The sequence below is a fragment of the Pseudorasbora parva genome, chromosome 15 (assembly GCF_024679245.1).
Source record: "Pseudorasbora parva isolate DD20220531a chromosome 15, ASM2467924v1, whole genome shotgun sequence".
Lineage (NCBI taxonomy): Eukaryota > Metazoa > Chordata > Actinopteri > Cypriniformes > Gobionidae > Pseudorasbora > Pseudorasbora parva.
This window is the reverse complement of record NC_090186.1, coordinates 4,918,159-4,934,546: the sequence shown is the minus strand read 5'-3', so window position 1 is coordinate 4,934,546 and position 16,388 is coordinate 4,918,159. Positions and strand designations below refer to the sequence as shown.

General features: G+C 38.5%; 2 protein-coding genes across 10 annotated transcripts in view; one reads left to right on the top strand and one right to left on the bottom strand.

Annotated features, from left to right (window-relative positions):
* Positions 1-11,992, top strand: part of syne1a (spectrin repeat containing, nuclear envelope 1a) — a 202,090-nt gene extending 190,098 nt beyond the window's left edge. For 4 of the 5 annotated variants that reach the window (XM_067416809.1, XM_067416807.1, XM_067416806.1 and 1 more), the window contains 7 exons: positions 1,318-1,529; positions 3,600-3,800; positions 4,832-4,960; positions 7,453-7,665; positions 8,777-8,869; positions 9,374-9,432; positions 11,127-11,992. In XM_067416809.1, coding sequence (XP_067272910.1) covers positions 1,318-1,529; positions 3,600-3,800; positions 4,832-4,960; positions 7,453-7,665; positions 8,777-8,869; positions 9,374-9,432; positions 11,127-11,388 — 1,169 coding nt within the window. In that variant the 3' untranslated portion in view covers positions 11,389-11,992. The remainder of the gene's footprint in view (positions 1-1,317; positions 1,530-3,599; positions 3,801-4,831; positions 4,961-7,452; positions 7,666-8,776; positions 8,870-9,373; positions 9,433-11,126) is intronic. The other variant, XM_067416808.1, reaches the window with a different exon arrangement.
* Positions 11,993-12,143: 151 nt separating this feature from the next.
* esr1 (estrogen receptor 1) overlaps positions 12,144-16,388 on the bottom strand; it is a 28,243-nt gene continuing 23,998 nt past the window's right edge. For all 5 annotated transcript variants that reach the window (XM_067416811.1, XM_067416812.1, XM_067416814.1 and 2 more), the window contains one exon: positions 12,144-14,556. In XM_067416811.1, coding sequence (XP_067272912.1) covers positions 14,313-14,556 — 244 coding nt within the window. In that variant the 3' untranslated portion in view covers positions 12,144-14,312. The remainder of the gene's footprint in view (positions 14,557-16,388) is intronic.

The following is a 16,388-nucleotide window of genomic DNA, read 5'->3' as shown; positions in this document are numbered from 1 at the left end:
AGGCTTGGTTGTGTTTAAGGGGCGCAGTATAACATGTCTTAAAGGGTTAGTTCACCCAAAAATGAAATTTCTTTCATTAATGACGCGTAAGACCTCCGTTCATCTTCAGAACAGTTTAAGATATTTTAGATTTAGTCCGAGGGCTTTCTGTCCTCTGAATGCAAGTGTATGCCCACTTGCTGTCCACGTCCGGAAGGGAATAAAAACATCATCACAGTAGTCCATATGTGACATCAGTGGGTTAGTTAGACTCTTATGAAGCGTCGACAATACATTTTGGTCCAAAAATAACAAAAAATACGACTTTATTCAGCATTGTCTTTTCTTCCGTGTTTGTTTTCAATCCTCAAATAAAGATTCAAGTGGTCATGAATCAGCGTATTGATTCGTGATTCAGATCGCCAATGTCACGTGATTTCAGCAGTTTACAGTTTGACACGCGATCCGAATCATGACTCACAACCGTTTGAATCTTTATTTGAGGTTTGAAAACAAATGCGGAAGAGAAGACAATGCTGAATAAAGTGGTATTTTTTGATATTTTTGGATCAAAATGTATTGTCGACGCTTCATAAGAGTCTAACTAACCCACTGATGTCACATATGGACTACTGTGATGATGTTTTTATTCCCTTCCGGACGTGGACAGCAAGTGGGCATACACTTGCATTCAGAGGACAGAAAGCCCTCGGACTAAATCTAAAATATCTTAAACTGTGTCTGAAGATGAACAGAGGTCTTACGAGTGTGGAACGACATTAGGGTGAGTTACTAATGAAAGAAATTTCATTTTTGGGTGAACTAACCCTTTAATACTTATTTTTCTTAAAAACGCAGTATTTTTCTTCTATTCTCCCTTTATTCCACACCGCTGTCTCCACTGTCCTTTGAACGGCTCGTTTGCTTCCTGCTTCTATGAAGCTCATCCCTCTGAAAAACCCAATGGTCTCAGATTGGTCAGATGGCCAAATGTAGTTTCCTGTATTTTTATTGGCTGAAGTGCCAAGCACAGTTTAAGGCCACGCCCCTTCCCATTACGGGCAGAAGTCACATCTGCGGAGACTAGCACGGGTTTATGATGTCACCAACCCAGGAAGAAGCTCGTTGTAGTCCAAACCGGACGTTTTTGTAGGCAATAAACTGCCGTAACTTTAAAAGACAATATCTCCGTTTGCATTGAACTTTCAGCGCTGTAACTTTGCAGATACTGTTTAAGCTCAAGCAGCGACTTTACACACTAACTAAAGTTAAAAAAGTGAAATCGCATGCAACCACCCCTTTCAATTTGATGGTATTGTGGTAATTCTCATATTTCAGGTGTGATTGAGCGCTGGGAGCTGATCCAGGCCCAGTCTGCGGATTCAGATCACAGGCAGAGAGAAGACCTGGTGCTTTGGCAACAGATGACCTCTGACCTGGGCACCATGGAGGCGTGGCTCGGCCAGGCGGAGGCAGAGTTAGCAGAGCTGAGGGGGCAAGATCTCAGCGCAGATATACACACTATTGAGCAGAGGATTAGGAAACTCAAGGTTTGTGTTGTTTATTTGTCTTACAAGAACATATTTGTACTTGTGAATGTGTTGTGCATCCTTCTTAATGCACATTTGTCCCATAGCATCATCACAAACAAGATTTACAGGGATATTCTGTTTGTAGTTTAAAGAGCCGGAGGAGAATTTTGATAAACAGTTTAACATAAAAGCCAACAATATTATTGTCGCGGGACCTCGCGCGCCTAATCAGGCTGTTCACTGAAGGCTATTTTGCTACGGGATATGGGATCTATTCCCTCTGGGATAGATAGTAGGATTTTTTATTAAGCAGTTTTTAATTTAAGAGTAAAATAAGGTCTGTGGTTAACACTACTTAGAGAGCCTTTCCCGTTCTATAACATAAATCGAGAACCGCTATTCTAAAAGCTCATTAGAAATCCCCAGAGGACCCGTGGGGAATTAGCCCTCTGGGTTGACCGTCAAATTGGCATCATGACTTAACAGCTACTAAAAATAAGATGCCTTCTAATCTGGCACGGGATCAGAATGAGTCTTCAGGGGAAAGGCTTTTCTGTTCAAACGTTGGCTGTTGGTAAGATTTTTTAAATGTTTTTGAAAGAAGTCTGTAATGCTCATCTAGGCTGCATTTATGTGTTCAAAAATACACAAACACACACACACAAAATATTATAACAAAATACTGTATTATTATAATTTAAAATAACTTTTTCTATTTTAACATATTTCGAAATGTAATTTATTCCTGCAATGGCAAAGCTGAATCTTCAGCATAATTTGCGGGCCAAGCGCCGCAGCTGCGTAGGCACCCATTGTAACCGTTGGCGTTCTTCTGCTCTGGGAGTCTATGACAGACAGCCCAAAGAACGGCTCGTGGGAGAGTTATGAAATGTGGCACACAAATAGAGGATAGTCTGAACTGTCACAAAGTCTAAAGTTGCACTCACGTTAATGATAATAACTTTCGAAACATAAGGGCTGGAAACAAAATACTGATTTCTTGGCTTCTGCCACTTTTCATTTTGCTATTCCTCCTAGGCCGTTGCTCTGAATAACGTAATGTTCTCGAATAACTTGTGAACAAATTCGACAAAGCATGCAAGTGAATGTGAGGCTATATTTCCACAACGTATTCTGACCAAACTTGTCGTGTGTTATGACGATCATGACCTGAGAGCTGCAGAGTTTGTCAGATTTTCACTAAATTCGAGTCAGATCATCTTCAAACGAAACCGTTTTCATATACTGCAGCAACAAATGTGATGCCAAAATGACTCTGAGGCTGAATCTTTGAAATACTAGGCAGTTGGCACATTCACACCAAACTTTGCATGTGTCATTGTCACCTTACTCTGACCACAACACATATTAGTCAAGTGATAAACCATTAAATCACATTACTAGTGATTGTATTTGATTTTTCAGGCATTCATTTGCTTTATTGCTCATTGTTGCAGTTGGTCTGATGCTCCCTGTCATGATTTCTTGTGCCTTTTTTGTGATGGCCCCTTAATGGCTGGTCACAAAGCAAGCCCACGTTGTATAATAAGTGGTGGCCCAAAATCTCATTGAAAAATAATGTTTTTTTTTATCTTCTTTGTTGCTGAAAGTACAACTGTACTATTTTGTATTACTGTAAATATAACAGTTAGTCATGCCCGGGCTGTAATCAGATACATTTGGCACTGAAGCGCAACCATATGTGGGTTGCTCACATGTCTATGCTGTAGTACAAGTCTTACACACACACACACACACACACACTGACATTTCAAATCAGGCAGGATGTCAGCAACAGAAATGAACCAGAGGAAATCCACAGCATCCCGTTGACCCACATACTGAGTCTGTTCAAATCTTGGAGCATCTGATTTCACCAGTCTATTTTTATTCACACACAGACTAAAACTTGTATACAGCCCAAAGTCTGTAAGCTGACCTTCCCTTCAGAGCAGTTTAACAACCGAAATAAACAACTGAAGACCTGACCAACCAAAACAAGATATGCACTGAACACTGAATCTCAATGCAATCTCAAAAACCAACACACAACTTTCTAACACAAACACTTTGTTTTCTTCTCAGCAGGAGTTGCAGAAGGCCATGGATTCCCATAAGTCCAAAGTACTGTCCATCAACTTAAATAGTGTTGCCCTCCTCCAGCCAGACTCAGGGGAGAGCCAGGAACTGAAAGAGAAACTGAAGGAGATGAACTCACGCTGGGATCGACTGGGAAAATCGCTGAAGGATTGGAGAACAGCGCTCCAGGAGGCTCTGATGCAGTGCCAGGTACATGCACATTACCCATCAAACCTTTCACTCAATCTTTTTAAAGTGTTACTTTTATTCAGCAAAAATTCATTAAATTGATCAAAAGTGACAGTAAAGACATTTATGATGATACAACGAATGTCCTTTTTCAAATAAAATCTGTTCTTTTGAACTTTCTATTCATCAGATCCCGGAAAATAATATATCACCTGATCTCTTTAGAGCATCTTTAGTGCATCGAGTCCAGCAATACCCAATTGCCCCTTGTCGGTCATTTTAAATGTTGTCATTAAATGCTATTTTCATATCATTACGAAACTCGACAGTACTCATAACATTTCGGGGCAGCTGCACCTGGTTGGTCAAAAGTTGTAATGAAATTTCCAAAAATGCTAATACCTTTTGATTGAATTAGTACTGACTAATGAAACTTGGATCATGCCAAGAACATGGATGCCAATTTTGCCATAGTCACACCAACTTCCTGTCTGCCATTTTGAATTTCTTTAAAAACCTACTTTGTCCGATTTACACCGTGCGACAGTTTTTGTTTCGATAGATGAAACCATTTTATGATGGTATGAATGATGAAAAAAATGACTTTGCTTTAGCATATTGACACCAAACTGTATGTCATTGTCACCTCACACTGACCACAACACATTGGGTTCATAACAGCACCACCTATTGGTCAAGTGATGATAACTAAAATTACGCTTTTTTTTCTATTTTGTATTTTTTTACATTTTCTAACAGATAATATTCAGAAATGTTTCTTAAACGGCAAATCATCATATTAGAATCATGTGACAGACACTGAAGTAATGATGCTGAAAATTCAGATTTGCCATCACAGGGATAAATACAATTTTACAATATATTCAAATAGAAAGCAGTTATGTTATATTGTGATAATATTTCTCATTATGACTGATTTTAATGTTTAATCAAAAACATTAAAAAAAAAACCTTACTGACCTCAAACTTTTGAATGGTAGTGTACATTAAAAAGATGCCGCGACTCACTCACACCTTCTGCTTTTCTACAGGAGTTTCATGAGCTGAGTCATGGTCTTCTCCTCTGGTTGGAAAACATTGACCGCCGGCGGAATGAGGTCATCCCAATCCCATCAGGACTAGATCGCCATACACTACGAACTCATTACGGAGCGCTAAAGGTACCTCTCAACAGGACTTTTTGGTATGGATGGACATAATACAAATTTGCCTACAATACACACAACATTAATGCAGAATAAATAAAGATTAAGAATAGTATGTCCATCTATTGTACTTTAAATTCAGGGTGTCCGCGGGGTTTTAAAAAGTATTAAAAAGTGATAAATCAAAATTGTCAAATTTAAGGCCATTAAAAGTGTTAAATTTGGCCTCAGAGGTATTATTTCTTTCCAAATGAGGTATTATTTTTTCAGACTATCAGGTGTCCTATTATATTGAAATTCTATCTGCGTTCGCGTTAGTTCGTTTAAATATGGGCTTCAGCATATCTGGGCACATAATCAAAGATCTTTCGTCTCCGTCTCAACGTATGTTTGATGCTGACGTCATATTCAGTGGTTGTTCGGCATCATCTCAGAGCACAGCGCGCTCAACAGAAGTGGCTGGCTTACGTTTTATTTTAGACTTGCTTCAAGGCATATCTTCAACGACTATCCTCATAAGAGCAATCTTAAACGATGTATATATATATAGTCTAAAATGAACAAAGAGTTGTATGAGAATGAGGCGCGATCCATAGATCCGCGTGTCTGTCTGCTCTTAAAGGGACCGCAGCCAATAAAGCTTCCTGTCAGTAAAGTTAAAGAACAAAGGGAACAGAGAAAATGACTCGCTGCGCTTGACTAAATAACTTTTGTAGCTTTAATAAGGATTAACTATTTAATGTATAGTTTATGCAGTGCAGACTCCATATAACTTTGATAACTGTATTAAATTTCTGTATATTTCCTTACTGTTAAGACAGGAAGGGCAGGAATAAACATGACATTTATTATGGATTTATGTTAGCATTGTTTTAAGTTTACTTAAATTAAAAACTGTTATATTTTTGAAATCCTAATAATGAATGTAAAAAAAAAAAATCAGTAACTGTATTGATATCAGTAATACTGGCCTTCATTCATAAAAAGATGCCATTTAAACAAGTATTTAAAATATACTGTCTTTATGTTGTTTCTACATTAATTTGATTAACTGTGAAATTATTATATTAAAAACGTACAAAAACTTTTTTTATTGCGATTAATCACAGAAAAAATGTGTGATTAATCTAGTTAAAGTTTTTAATCGATTGACTAGTTTTTAGTATTTTGTTTAATTCAACAACTTATCACAGTTATAGAAATGTAATATTTGGCTCAGGTTTTGTTGTTGGGAAAAAAACACTAAATAATTTAATTGCTGAATTACCAATTATTAATTGAAATCAAATGTGTATGCAGTAATGCTTCTCCTCAACCAACCTTTGTGAATGTTGAGATGTATTTTACTGTGTCTGAATGATAACTTATAACAGATTTCCTCCTGGTGTCGATTCTAAATCTATTCTTTTTTGTTTATTATATATGTCAAAATCTGTGTAAATAATAGAAAGGTCGCTGATTAACACTTGCAATTCAGTGTCGTGATGGTTTTAAAAAATATTCTGAAGGTAGTAAAAAAGGTATTAAAAAGTAGTAAATTTAACTTAAGGATTGCTGTATATACCCTGAAATTGTTTTTGGCATTACATTATGAAAATTGGAGTTCACCCATAGTTAAAACGTTCTTAAAGGGATAGTTCACCCAAAAATGAAAATATGTTTTTCTGCTGACCCCCAGTGCATCCAACATGTAGGTGTGTTTCTTCAGTAGAACACAAATGAAGATTTTTAACTCAACCGTTGCTGTGTGAGTCATATAATGATCTCAATGGGTAACAAGTCTATGAGAGCAAAAAAAAAAAAACATGCTTAGACAACACGCACACAGAGCCCTGTGACTCATGACGACACACTGATATCTTAAGACACAAAATGATCAGTTTGTGTGAGAAATCGAGCCGTATTTTTATCATTTTTACCTCATACAACGCTATATCAACAGGCTGGAACACGCGTCACTTATACTTTTTTACTAAGGTCAATATAAACGCTCTGGCGTCGAGTATGAGATTAATTTCTGGCGTTGGCGTAAACTACGGCAGATCGTGTAAACTGGAGGTATTGTCTTTACACTTAAAAGGCGCCAGAGCGTTTGTATTGACCTTACCGGAAGTGAAGCACGTGAAGCCTGGTGGATATAGCGTTGTATTTGAAGTAAAAAAAAATAAAAAATAATAAATACAGCTCGATTTCTCACACAAACTGATCGTTTTGTGTCTAAAGATATCAGTGTGTCGTCATGAGCCACAGGGCTCTTTGTGCGTGTTGTCTAAGGAAATTTTTTTTTTTTTTTTTTTTTACTCTCATAGACTTGTAACCCCATTCACATGATTATATGACTATCACACAGCAACGCTTGAAGTTAAAAACCTTCATTTGTGTTCTACTGAAGAAACACACCTACATGTTGGATGCACTGGGGGTCAGCAGATACACATCACATTTTTGGGTTAACTATCCCTTTAAGTTCACCAAGCTGAAGTACATTGATACACATTTGTGTGCAGCAAATCCAGCGTGAACTGATGGAGACGGAGCAGAAGGTGGAGGGTCTGCAGGATCTCTCGGGGCAGCTGCTGGTGCAGGCTCATGGCAGCGAGTGTCTGGAGGCGCAGGAGAGGGTCCACGTCATCGGGAACCGGCTGCAGCTGCTTCTGAAGGCTGTCCACACAGACCTGGAGCTGCTAGACAAAGAGCTCCAGACCTCTGGGAACAGACAGGTCAGTCTACAAGCACATTCATTACTTCTTGATCTCTTTAATGGACGGTTTGACAGATAAAAAGGGACATAAGAGGTTTAGCCGCTTTTCCACTGTTGGGTCAGTGCGAGTCTGGGCTTTCAACGGGCCGGGCTGGGCTAATGTCCTCTGATCTAAAGCATCGAGCCCAAAACCACACTGTTTCCACCGTCAGGCCAGACGCTTCACTAAAACCTGCCCTTAACACACCTCTCTGGAACAACCTCACACACACAATCATTTCACCAACAAATAGAAGTTTTATCTGAAAACTAATCAGAAAGAAATCACAGGAAACTAGCGAGATCACAGAATGAACATGACAAACGCGGCCGTTTGTTGGCATTTTTGCCGTTTACTTAAAGATTTAAAACCCAAGTCGAAGTTTTACCAGTTTTAAAATAATACGTGATGCATTGATCATAATGAAGGAATCTGTGTTGAGATTGCTCATTAGTCCCACACAAATAAAGTGGTATTTACCATTATTTCACTAAAGAAAGAGGACACTTATTCAGTCGCATTTGTCTGTAGTCACGTGACTGTGTTTACATCACATTTAGAGAGAACGATCATTTCTACAAACGACCTGAGGATCTTCAGCACTCTCTCCAGTGACCGTCCCAGTACAGTTATATTTCCAGTCAGAGAAACAGAAGAGGCTCATGATTGTAATAGCCTGATGTCTTCAAGCGGTCGTATTTACCATGTTTATTATAATAATGGTTAGTGCTCAGTCTTTTACATCACATATAAATATTCCTGCCTCCTACACTGATCATAGTCCTCATCAGATCACCAACAGAAGTTATTTCACACTCACTGCTGTCTGAAAGTGAGTTTTGAGCTAAAATGATTTGGACAGTATTTGATGCTGATGTTAGCTGGGATATGAAATCTGCGGCTCAGATGAACTCCGCCTGTGTTTGTTACCACTCCTCAAGCCTGACCAAGGTATTTGGTGGGCCAAAAAAACCCTGACTGTTGACCCCGCTTTGGGCCCGACAGTGGAAACCCGGCTATAGTTTATAATATCAGACTTCCTTAGATCTCCATTTCAAAGCTAAAACTCAGATCTTCACCCGACTCACAGGACGCGTCCCTCTGGTCTGTCACGGATAACGCAAAGACTTCTGGATCGGTCGGTCCTGTTTCAGATGTCAGCGTTTCTACTAAACGACAATCGGTAATGCATCTCCTCTCCCTTTTTTGATATAATTTCGGGCATGCCTATCCTGCTTAAGTGAGGTGGTTGAGCTTATATCAGGGGGAATGTTTTCTCTACATTGGTTCCACGGTAATATTGAAATCCCTCTGGATATTTGCTCACCCCCTCATCCCCCTGTAAATGATGTTTATTTGTGGCTCCAGAAGTTTACACAAGAAACGCTGGCTTTACCTTCAGACGTGCTTTGAATCAAATCTAGCCACAGTCAGTTGTAGTGGATTTGTTTGAAGGCGTCCGTGTGGAAAGCCAGGTTTCTTGCAACGTGCAAGATTTCTTTTTTTTGTCATTGCCACCTATTTTGCTGCCGCCTTTTGCTTCGTTTGTTACTGATTTGTGATTTTACTGATGGCCTGGCTATATGTCTCTGCTTGTCACCACAAGCTTTGTCTTTATTTGCTGGGACTGAAACATTCTTTCTTTCTTTTACCCCTCCCTCCTTCCCTTTTGCTCATTGCACAACAGCTACGAGGCAAATGTAGTGTGTCAGAACCGGGATCCTCAGCCAGGCTTCCACGTCACAGGTACCTGTCTCTCGGCTGTAGAATGCATTGGGGATGATGGACTCATTCCTGATCCAGATCCTCGGCGGTGGGGTTGTTCAATTCTAAGAAATGAGTTTGTTTTGGTTCCAAGTCAAGGATTCTTACTAATCTTTTCCCCAGGAACATAATATTGAGTCTGGCAATGTGTCCTTTATATAATAACCACTCAGAAACTGTTCAAAATCCTCACAGGTCCATCATCTTCCACCATTCTTGATGCCATGTGAAAATGTTAGACATATCAAGTCATTTTTCAAACCATGTTGCTTCCATTGTTTTTTTTTGCAGTCACACTCATCTCTGCCTTTTATCAGAGAAAAATGCATAAAGGCAGCCATATTGTATAAAACTTGATAAGAACTTTCATTAACAACATTAACAAACACAACATGAATGTAATGCTTAACAAGGTGTTCTTTGAGTTTACATTGCAAAGAAATGCCCATTTTTATATTTGAATGCACATTTGTTAAGCATTATATCATGTTTTTTGTGATTTCTTAATGAAATATATTATGAAGTATTACAAAATATGGAATTGTCTTTGATTATAACACAAATATGGGAAACGATATCTGTCTAAGAACAAATGATCTGAAGATTTAATGTGTGCAGCAAGTGACAACATTTATGATTATATGCAAACAGGCACTAAAAAAGGCACAATATGTAAGATTTTTAGATATTTAAAATATCCACTAGAAGAATGTTATACATGTTGTTGTCCTGATTATCTCAAATGTTTCCAACAATGTTTAAATCCAGAGAAATCCTCTGTTATAACAAGCGTTACGGTCACACCGTCAATGACGTCATATCCGTGTTACCTTTAATTTCTGTAGAAATCATGAAAACACCAAAGACGCTTTAATATAGTGTGTGTTTAATTAGACAGACGAGCAACTGTTTGGATCATTTATCAACAGAAAACTGATCATTGTTCTCCAGCTTATCACTTTTAGTCTTATTGTTTGAATTTCTTGATTCACTGCGAGTAACGTTTTTACCTCAAAGTGGACACTATTTTATCAAGAGGCTAACCATAATCAGAGAGAGCTTTCTCTATTAATATGATATTCTAATATCGATCTAGATCTCATAGCAGCTGCCGAGTGAACACAGAGTAACGTTATAACGACTCTCAACACACTCAAATGTGTTTAGTCTGATTGTTTTAGGCGTGTAAAACAGCACTGCGTTCCCCCACACACACAACGAAAAGAGCGGAAGCGGCGACTGCAGCATAAGCAGAATAAAAGCTCAGAGACGGTGTTTGGCGCAGGTCTCTCTCATTAGCATTCGCTCTCAAGGGCTCTCGCGCGTCCTGCTTCATACCACCGTAACGCTAATAAAACTTTAATACATTCACTCATTCATGAACATGATTTCTGCCCGAGTCCGTCGGATTCCTTTCCATCGGCTGTGGAGGTGAAGAGTCAAGACTACAACTCCCATGATCCCACGCTCATTCACGCCATCATCAAGATACGCCTTTGTATGGAATAAGTGACCTCTAGTGGACAAACTTACATACTGTGCCTTTAAGATGGTTAACGATGATCTGATAACATGATAAAATGAATAGCAGAAGTTCTGTGTTTCTCAAGACATTTATGTGTGTGTCATTAGAATGGACTAATAAATGATAATCTATTGGTGTGATGTTTTTGAAGGTTGCCCAGAGGTTCTGGCTGCGCTTCGTCTCGCTCTGGTTCCTCCGGGGCACAAGGTGGCGCTGCTGTGGCTCGCTGCCAGCCCTTCCTGCTGCGAGTGCTGTGGGCGGCTCTGCCACTGCAGCTCCTGCTGCTCCTCATAGTGGGCCTGACCTGTCTAGTGCCCATGACTGAGCAGGATTACAGCTGCGCCCATGCCAACAATTTCGCCCGATCTTTTCATCCCATGCTCCGCTACACCAACGGCCCGCCCCCTGTATGAGACTTTACTAATGCCTTCATGTGTTTCATATTACACGGCAGGACACAGAATGGACTAGTGTTAGCCAAAGCTGATTCCTGTTCCTGTTTAGTTACTGCTGCTAATTTAAATTTTCACAAACTGTGTATTATTGAACTCATTGCAGTGTAGACCAGTGTTGGACAGCCAAACTGGTGAATCTCTTCTTCTGTCCCAGGAAACAGAAGGAAAATCATATATAATTATGTAATAAATAGCACTGATATAAGCATAAGGTACTGCACTTATACCGTCCAAGAAAATGGCCAAAATTATTTGCTTAGGCTAAGAAAAGTTTTATTTTTTATTTTTTTATTATTTAAAATGTAGAAAAAATTATTTTCAATATTATTTAAATACAATTTTGCATGGCAATTCTAATGTATTTTTATTTTATGGCATGTTCACATTTTTTTCTTTATCCAGAAATGTAAAACAGACTGATGTAGCTCTATGAGAGACGCGTGCTTTTTATTACCGTCATCTGTTCATTGTTATGACAAAAACATGAATTATGATTACAATGCCTATTTATCTATGTACAGTTTGCTAATGCTGACAATAAAAGACACATCTTTTCATTTAATATTTTTCAACTCTTATCCTTTATAATTCAGCCAAATTAACATTTCCACATTCAAAACCCTTCCTTCAAAATCAAAACTTGTACTGTACAAATCATAACATTCAATTATCAAATATAATAGCTGATAAATGCAAAGTACAAGTCTATCGGACTATGACCAAACACATTCACAGATTTGCGGCAAAATGTGACAAATGTATTTTACATCGTAATATAAGGCAGTGAGTGTCTTTCATAACGCTGGGATTAGACTTGAGTTATAACTGACCAATTACAGCTAAAATATGATTTTAAATTTTGTGATATCAGCCATCCAATAAGTAAACGTCTTTAACATTATCAATGCAAATCACTGCTCTATTTTTAATGTCATTTTAACACAAATGGGGAAAACAGCTCAGTGATCAGTGTACAAACAGCTCTCCAATTGTGAGAATTAATCATAATAAATTAAACGGTTTCATACATGTAATTGTCTTTTTTGTTTTGTTCTAAGAGTGACTTTTCTCCTGTCCTGTTTTCAGTTCGGTCACTTTATATTAGTGTTCATGTTACTTTAAATGACCATTTTCATTTTATCCCTTTAATACACTCACCCTCATGTTGGTCCTCATGAGATTTTCTTCTGTTGAACACAAAAGAGGACATTTTGAAGAATGTTGGTAACTGGTAGCCATTGACTTCCGTAGCATTTTTTTCCTACTACGCAAGTCAATGGGGTCCATCAAATGTCTGGTTACCAACATTCTTCAAAATATCCTCGTGTTCAGCAGAAGAAAAACTCATACAGGTTTGGAACAACATGAGTAAAACGGCAAACAAAAATAACTTTATAAGTTAGTCTCCTATGCGGTTTATATTGTAAACTTAGTGCAGCACTTCCGGGTTCTCCATCAGAACGCCGGCTCACCATTGGCCAGCTCCTGCATCAGCATCACACACATTTGGTGCTCACGTGAACAGCCAATAATGAGCCGGTGTTGCAACAAATCAGGTCCTCCCTGGAAAATGGGTCTCCCCAAAGTGTCCCAATTTAACTTAACTATTAAAGGCTTAACTATTTTTTAGGCTTGGTTGTGTTTATGGGGCGCAGTATAACACGTCTTAATAATTTTTTTTTTTTTTAAAACACCATATTTTTCTTCTATTCTCCCTTTATTCCACACCGCTGTCTCCACTGTCATTTGAACGGCTCGTTTGCTTCCTGCTTCTATGAAGCTCATCTCTCTGAAAAACGCGATGGTCTTAGATTGGTTAGATGGCCAAATGTAGTTTCCTGTATTTTTATTGGCTGAAGTGCCAAGCACAGGTTGCCGGAAACGCCACGCCCCTTCCCATTACGGGCAGAAGTCACATCTGCGGAGACTAGCACGGGTTTATGATGTCACCAACCCAGGAAGAAGCTTGCTGTAGTCCAAACCGGACGTTTTTGTAGGCAATAAACTGCCGTAACTTTAAAAGACAATATCTCCGTTTGCATTGAACTTTCAGCGCTGTAACTTTGCAGATTTATAACTATAACGTCGTTTTTAATTAGGACTTGTAATCAGGCGGTAAAGAGAGTACCTATTAAAAGCAATTTTAACCAATGGGATCTTAAAGGAGACCTAATTTCCCAAATTGTCACTACACTGGCATTCTGACGTAGAACCTGGAATTGCTGCGCTGTATTTGTTATTTTTCACTGTGTTCTCGTTGCCTCATAACATTAAGGTTGAACTATAGCCGCATGGACTATTTTAACAATGTCTTTACTTCCTTTCTGGACCTTGAAAGTGGCCGTTGTGTTGCTGTCTATGGAGGGTCAGAAAGCTCGCAGATTTCATCATAAATATCTTCATTTGTGTTCTGAAGATGAACGAAGGTCTTACGGGTTTGGAACGACATGAGGGTGAGGAATTAAAGACAGAAATTTACTTTTTGGGTGAATTAACCCTTTAAGCGAGTGTGATGTTAAAGATGTCGCTCAATGGATATAAAAAGTAAATTAGCAGCTTCTACAGAAACCTGTCTCTCAGTGCACTAAAAAGAGCCCTTTTCACAAGTCTCGGAGAACATGTCTTTTGAATCCCTGTGATGAGATCTGACAAAATCTTAGGTTTGAAGACCTAACCTGTGTTTCTACAAATAGGTTCATTTTCAAATGTGTTAATTTTTTAGATGGAAATCTAAAGTGGACTCTAATAAGGCAAGACTCAAACTTCAATTCCACCTTCAAAAACTATTAGCATAGTTTTGAATCACAGTCCTTATTACTGGTTTGCAGGCTTCACATTCTGCCGCTGTTGGGATTGTATACGGTAGCTGACCTGTACATCGATCAGGGCTCTGGACTTTGGCTGAGACAGGCCATGTTGGGCTGCATGGCTCCGGGGCCTCTGAAGGGGCTACGGCTGCTGCTGGGTGTGGGTGTAGTTGGGGCATCCGTCTCGTTCGGGGCCCACAGTCGCTGCACCTTTCCTGGGGTCTGGAATCGCTGGGCATCCAGCATCTCCAGCAAAAGATCATACAGCGGCACTCGATTCTTACATTTCATATGGTATAAGTGCTCCATTCCTTTGTTGCTTTCACACACACACACACAAAAAAAACATTACAAATATAAAATTTGCATGACTAATATGCATATGCTATGTAATAATAATTCAGCAACAACATTCTTTTAAATGGTTGCTAATAAAGGGAAGAAGGTCCTATCAAATGGGCAAAACTTTTTTTTCTTTCTTACACAGCAAAAACTAATATGGAATATTTTAATTAAAACATTTTTTTAAAAAGCTTTTCTATTTGAATCAACCGTAAAATGTAATTAATCTGATTTTATTCTGTATTCTCTGTAAAGCTGAATGTTCAGCATCATTACTCCAGTCTTCAGTGTCACAGGAATGGAATATGAAATGCTTTTTGTGTTAAAGTGCCCCTATTATGGTTTTTCGATTATTCCCTTTCATGGGTGCGTCTGTATTTTGAATCTCGCTGCGTTACGGCTCTACATCACTAGATAAGACATCTGCATAATGTCCGACTTTGTTGTTCGCCGTCCACCCGTGAACAACTTGACCCTCAAACATAATTTTACTGACGACTGCTCCTCAAATCTCACTAAACTCTTGCTCTTGAGAGACGGGTCAGTACCAGTTTATCCGGACCAGCTCCTCAGAATCACAACCTGTAAATATGAATAATTACTGATGTGTATATTTTCTACCGGGTGTTCAAAATGCGTAGTTTTGTGTTTTATATTGTGTAAGTTTCCGGCTAACTCGCGTTATTACTGTCTTACTGAAATACTTCTGCTCATCAGCTGTGGGCCACTATTACCTCAAACTGAGTCTATTAATGCAGATCGTCTGTCGTTCTTACTACTGTGAGGAAAGAGAAAGGATGGAGTGAGATTTGTTTTCCATCAGTCATTGACGTCAGTGCTGGGCTCAGGGCTTGACATGTTCACGTGCTTGTCCTTCGGACAAGTAAATCGTTCATTTATTTGTCTGAGTAAAAAATGTGCTTGTCCGGAAAAAAGTTTGATATGTTTTTTATTTTGTGTGTGTGTTGTAACTATAATTTATTCTGAAGCAATATTCTCACCAGTGTTCAATCAGCTTTGACATATTTAAATCTGCATACTTGTAAATTTTAATTTTTGTATTGAATCATTTCAAATTTGTGATATTTTTACCTTTTATAAAGGGCATTTACCCCCTAATCTCATTAAATATAGGCTATGCTTCAGGTTTACTTTTATATTGTTAAATTCGATCAATGCATTCAATTCAATTAAGACACTAGGGCTGTTAACAATAAAATTAAATAATTATAATTTGCACTGAAAAATTACAACTGCATCAAATAACGTTTTGAGATTTGTAGTTTTGAATAGACAAAAAAGAAATGTTGGAAAGTATGTTTAAACACGAAACTAAACCTCCAGTAGGTGGCAGCAGGTGGCCGTCTTAATGAGCGAGTCATTGAGTCGTTCATTTAAACGATTCATTCAAACACTGAATCGTTCGCGTTACGGTTCTGCTGTGTGTGAACGATTTTTGCTGCTGAAATCGAACAAAAGCACTCAATATAGCATCTAAAATGTAAGTGACTTTAAGTGAATGTAAATGTAAGTGAATGTTAATTAATTGTTTAAGAAACTCATATGAAAGCAGTGTCAGTTTCAGTCATGATGCTATTCAGGAAACAGCTTAAAGCGCTCTAGTGTTGTAATTTCTCCTTGAGAGGCTGCACGACTGTCAACAGCGCGACCTTATTATCGTCAGTTAATCATATTATTATCCACCACTATCGATCACCACTTACACTAAATTAATGTACAATCATTCTTGCATTTTGGTGATTCGCTAGTTATTTTTTGTTTTAATCAGGCTCTTGTCCGTCAGGCAAG